General features: G+C 42.9%; 1 protein-coding gene and 1 long non-coding RNA gene across 3 annotated transcripts in view; one reads left to right on the forward strand and one right to left on the reverse strand.

The window, feature by feature from the left end:
* LOC112486912 (uncharacterized) overlaps nucleotides 1–461 on the forward strand; it is a 5,441-nt gene extending 4,980 nt beyond the window's left edge. The window contains exon 2 of the long non-coding RNA XR_003049490.1: nucleotides 11–461. This is a non-coding gene — a long non-coding RNA (uncharacterized LOC112486912). The remainder of the gene's footprint in view (nucleotides 1–10) is intronic.
* Nucleotides 1–5,637, reverse strand: part of st3gal4 (ST3 beta-galactoside alpha-2,3-sialyltransferase 4) — a 10,184-nt gene that overhangs the window by 2,549 nt on the left and 1,998 nt on the right. The window contains exons 4-5 of one of the 2 annotated variants that reach the window (XR_001760000.2): nucleotides 4,278–4,467; nucleotides 3,708–3,837 (exon numbers count right to left, since the gene is read on the reverse strand). Coding sequence is in view for 1 of the 2 variants with exons in the window: in XM_017032176.2 (XP_016887665.1) it covers nucleotides 3,700–3,837; nucleotides 4,278–4,467 (328 nt within the window). In the remaining variant the exon portion in view is untranslated. Of the gene's footprint in view, nucleotides 1–3,699; nucleotides 3,838–4,277; nucleotides 4,468–5,637 lie in introns of both variants that reach the window. The other variant, XM_017032176.2, reaches the window with a different exon arrangement.

The raw sequence follows: 5,637 nt of genomic DNA on the forward strand, positions 1-5,637 counted from the left end.
GGAGGACCAGGTATGGAACCAGCAAACTGGTGATTCTGTTGCTCATGGGCAGTATTTCCTAAACGCGCAAAATCCCGTGCTGCACTACCAAACAGAAATGTACCAAAAAGTATGTGTAAAAGAATAATAATAATCATCTACTTTGGTAGTAAAAGTGTGTGTGTGCAGAAACAGGACGCCATGACATCCATCTGTCAGCCCGAGTGCGACCCAATTACATCAGCTCAGTGGCTGCCTGTATGTGACCGCGGTGGTTGAAGGGCACCTGAGAGAGTGTTTCCATCAATTTACAAGTTTGAGTCCTGATGTCAGACCTGGTTTTTATGGCCCAGAAATCACACAAAGAAGGAATGTGACCTGGTTTATTTCTGCATTTAAACAGAATATAATTAGAAAATATAAAAACAAAGCCAATCTGCTGACTCGGGATGAGAGGGAGATCCTGGTGACAACAAAATATGCAACATGCTACTTTTAAACCTCAAAACGTTTCGGGAAGTTTGGACACTGGGACTGGATAAAATGCACCTTGTTTTCACCGCACCGTGATTCGATTAAAATTACACATGCGTGACAATTCACATCGGTTGGAATAAACAAAAAATAATTTGTTCCCGGTGTTGTCTGCCGTCCCTCAACTGTCAGTGAGGTGATATTCTCACCCACGCCCCCAAACGTGACGTGCCGTTTCACCAACAGCTCTTTCATATCTTTGTTCTGCAGCTTTTCTCTGTTATCGTCAGCCTCCCTCTGTCGCCGCCCTGTCTGTGAAGACGTGTCTACCCTGCACTTCATCACTGCTTCACAGACCAACAACTACAAAGGCCTGCTTCTGTGTGTGTGCCTTCCAGGTAAAGACTGGATCTGGCTGAACAACTCTCTGTCAACAAAATAAAAATTCAAAGACTGAAATTCCGAGTAACTTTATACGACAACATCTATGTACTTTATATGACCTATGGTGCCGTCCCTGTGTATCAAAGGTTTTGCTGTTTGTTTTTAGGAGACAAAAAGGTGAACAAAAGGTGAAATAAAAAAACTTAATCTGTTTCTTAGCAAAGAAGAAATATTTAACATATTTACATTTTACTGACTGGAAATTGAGCCAATTATTCCCATTTCACTGCTCTTTCCTCCACAGATGCTTGTTATTCATTAAACTCTGTGTTTGGGATTATTAGGTTTGGTCTGGTTGAACTCAGGTCACCAGTGCATTGGAACAGAAACCCAAAAAAAAAACAGGATGTTAGATGAATTCCGATTACAGTATATCTACCAGGCCAAATAACTGATTACGGCGCCTAGCAACAGGTATCGAGGTTTAAATATTAATCAAATTAAAAATAAATGGGACCAACATTCCCAGTTGTTGTTTCTTTAAGTTGTACTACTTAAAGAAACAACAACTGCCCAGGACTGATGTAACTTTCTCAATAAAAGGAGCTGCAGTCCTCGTACACTTTGGGACTTTGGTGAGCCAGCTCTGCGAAGCTGTTGGTCAGGTGGAGAGGACAGACTTTGGACAGGGAGGGGTGGACGGGTGGACGGGTTGTCCTTGTCCTTTGTGACAAAGCTTTTAGATAAAAAGCACAGCAACGGATACGACTTATCCGAGAGGAAAGGGAAATACAGGCTGACGTTAGTGCCGTTTAATAAACCAGTGCTTTTTGGCCTTCATCGTACTCAAAATGTCGTTACAAATGTAAAGCAAAAATATATACCACTTCTATAAAGGAGGCACATTATGCTAAATTTTCTTTGTCAGGGTTTTGGTACATACTTGAATGTCATCAACGTCGGTCTGTTCTTGTTTTATAATTTTCCAAAATCAAGAAATTATCTGTGTTAATATCATTCACGCTGCAGCTGATTCAAATATATACGCCCGGAATGGGAAGCTCCACCCATTGGCTGGTGTGTACAACCCAATAATTTTGTTTGGTTTTCTTTAGTACGGATGTAATGATACAAAATGCAAAAATTTACCGATATTAAAAAAAAGATCTGTCCTCTAGGGGGCGCATGGCAGAAAATAATTGAGAAACACTGTTTAACCTATCACTTTAGGTGATAGGTTGAACACTTCCTTCCTAACCACCACTGCCCTACAGCGGTATCGGTTGATATCGGAATCGGAAAGTGTTTGAATAATATCGGGATATCGGCAAAAAGTTAGTATCGAAGATCGCTAGCAAAAATGTATTTTGGAGTTCAGAAAGTATGGAAGTATGGTGTATTTTGGAGTTCAGAAAGTATGGAATAGACTTGAAGCTGCCTTTTTAAGGGAAAATCAGGAAAGTGACATCACCGCCCCGCCCCCCGGGAAAATCAGGAAAGTGACATCACCGCTCCGCCCCCCTCCTCCCCTTTTCACCAGTCGTTCACTCATTCATGACATCATCACAACAATGTTTCCCAGAGACAGTTTACGTGACACAGAGTTTTTCCCGTTCCTTTTTTCCATCCCTCCGTCCAGTCAAGAACACCAACATCCACCTGACTCCTGTCATCCGACTGACAGGACAACAACAAGAACCAAAAAAACAAAAGCTGTTTCTCTTGGCAGAGAGGATGTGATGACTCAATATGAACTCTGTTCTACGTGTGGTCCCGGTCCAAGTCAAACCCTGGACGATTCAAAGATCCAAACGAAAGCTAAAAAAAAAAACAACACTGTTCTTTGACTGCGGTTTCTACACGTGTTTGTTATTAAATGTTCTCTTTGTTGTTTGCTCTCATTTTCCTTTTGTTTGGTTGAAAAAAAAAAAAAGGGATGACAACATGGTGGGCTAGGATCTCGTACATCGCATCATAAAACTGCAATTACAAACTTTCCAGAGGATTTACAACAGAAGACTGAACTGGAGAGTTTCTTGTTGAAATAAATACAAAATTTAGGCCCTCTCCCAAAAGCTAATTATTTTCCAGCGACTGACTTTGCACCCTGGGAGCTTATCTCCTGGTGAAATGTCAGCGTGCCAAGCAGAGAGTGGTCGTGTTTGTGTTTCGCAGTAATTGGAAACTCTGGCTGAGGTTCAGGATGATGCCTCTTCCAGTAAACTGTTTATCACTGCACTCCAAACATATCAGTCAAGAAGCTGTGGCTAATCAGAGGACGCACCGTCCAGGCTCGTTAACATTCACGTGGGACATCGTCGACAAGAGGAAGAAAAAAAAAGGAGGGAAAAGAGAGAAATACTCAACAAAAACAAAAAAAAAAACAACAGTGGAAATAAAACTCTGCTTCCTCTAAATAACACTAAATGACCAGAAAGGACGACTTGGTGCGCCCAATTCGGCCTGTGAGCCACCAGTTGATGGTCACTGACACTCTGCCAGTTGGTGGCGCTAACGCTAAGTGATGGAAGAGACTCGTCGACGCTCGACCTTTTGGTTTGTTTCTCTGCTCATCTGACTATAAACCTGAACCAGCAACAAATAACATGAGACACGAGTTCTCCTTTCACAGACGTGTTGTGACTCAGGAGAAAGATAGGGGGCGACAGAGAGGCAGCTTCCACAACGGGCAGTTTCCAGAATATAATTTGACAGCGACGTAACACATACAGATGCAAACGATTGTAGCCTTGTTTTATATAAAAAACTAGTAACTAGTAACTAGTAACTAGTAACTAGTAACTAGTAACTAGTGGGCAGGGACTGGGTTGTCCAGGCAGTAATGTGGAAACAATGTCTCACCTGTTTACCTTTGGGCTGCAAAGGAATCTGAAGTAATCGGTCCGCAGTATGGAACAGAAAGTGAGGGTCGAGGACTCTAATCTTACCGACGTCCACCGTCCAGATTTGGGGAGGCGGCTTCCAGAAGCCTTTCCTGACCTGTGATAGGCACATGAACAATAGAAGACGATAAGTCCATGGATGTTGTTGACTTAAGAAGGACGAGGGGAACAGAGAGGGGGGGGCATTTTCAGCAGCTATTTCTGGCCGCTTTCTGACTTCATTTATCCAAACAGAGATGGCAATTAAAGCCTGGACTCCTTCATGTCTCCAGGCAAGTAAATCGATGTGCAAATTAGCGAGTAATGACCCTGCAACTATTAGCAGCGTCAGGGCTGGAGGCGCCGGGAGCAACAGAGCGAAGGATGTCTGCAACGGAAAAGTCAGTGGACTCTGAAGGACCAGGCGTCTCCGCAGTCGGACGTTTCAAGAATTTGATGGAAGAGGAGTGAGGAGAGAGAGAGACTATGTCAGGGAGCTGCGTGTGTGTGTGAGTGTGTGTGAGTGTGTGTGAGTGTGTTCTCACACATATCCTGTACCCTCTTTTCATTATAGAGGATTTCTTTGAGCCACTGCAGGTCCTGCTCTTTGAACGGCACCAGGACCATCAGCGTGTCGGGCTCATTGTGCAGTCCGGGGTTGTTGGACGCTGATTCAGGGTAGAAGAACCTCATGGTGGTCTTGCTGCCCACATCCTTCTCGTAGCCCTTCACCGGAGCATCGTTTAATCTGAGAACATAACAAATCAGACACCAATTAGAAAAAAACTCAATGTTTCTGTATGTCCTGTAGTTTGACCTCCTGCGTTTTTACTGTACTGTAAATAAAAATGTACAAAAACAAAGTGTCACTTCATTTTTCTCCAACTATCCTCAGGAACGCCCTGGTCCCAGGATGGAATTTATATGCCAATAAAAGTTACATTTATAGTGAGCTGTATATGTGTGTGCATGTGTGTGTGTGTGGGGGGGGGCAAACAGAAACTCTTACAGGAAACGGAGCACAGATAATGAGCAGGATCTCTTATCGATGGCCAGCACACATTAGGTCGGGCTGGTCCTTAGTGTTTTTCCAGTGACTACGTGCGTTTCAGTGGCGGATGTTAGCACATTTATATATATATATATAATTTTGTCATAACACTTGTTGGCACCAGCGTTCTGTACACAATCCTCTGATTATTGAAATGGATTCATAATAAATAATAAATAAATAAACTCCATCGCCGCACATTCTCTCTATAGTTTCATAATGAACGCCGTGAAACCGTGACGATCATCTGCTCCTCACATGACTCCTTCAGACTCAACTTCTGAGTAAATGTCTTTTTTTTTTTTTTTTTTTTTTTTTTTATCAACGAAAACAAGTTCCCTGTAAACACAGCGACTCTGGGATCGACTGCTCGGGGCTTCACATCTGTTACAGTTCGACGTTGAATTCATTACGGAAAGAGATTTTCTTTTATTATTATAACAAAGTCTTGACCCGACCACATCATAACGCAGTCCCCGACCAGTCGTTAACACCGTCGCACAGAGCGTGAGCTGCTTTAGGTGATTAGCAGCACTTTGGAAACTTCAAGTCTGAGCGGGATTTAACAGAGAGCAGAGAGAAACAGAACAATGACGTGTGTTGAACTCTGAATGTTAATAACCACATGGACGGGGAATGATTAGCTGTGAGGGTGAGGAAGGGGGTCGGGGGGGGAAGAAAGCATTGTGGCCAGGCCAAGTTCATGCTGGAAAGAGGCTTAAACTAAAAAAAAAAAAAAACTAAAAAAAAACCCCACTAATCTGAACTAATCTAAAAAGTCAGAGTCTGACAGTTCCTTTGTCTCCAGGTAAGAGTTTTTATGGCTCCTTAAAAAGAACCTGCTCCGGTCAGAGCTTTGGGAACGAC

Source organism: Cynoglossus semilaevis, chromosome 4 (genome assembly GCF_000523025.1).
Source record: "Cynoglossus semilaevis isolate Cse_v1.0 chromosome 4, Cse_v1.0, whole genome shotgun sequence".
In the NCBI taxonomy this organism is placed as follows: domain Eukaryota; kingdom Metazoa; phylum Chordata; class Actinopteri; order Pleuronectiformes; family Cynoglossidae; genus Cynoglossus; species Cynoglossus semilaevis.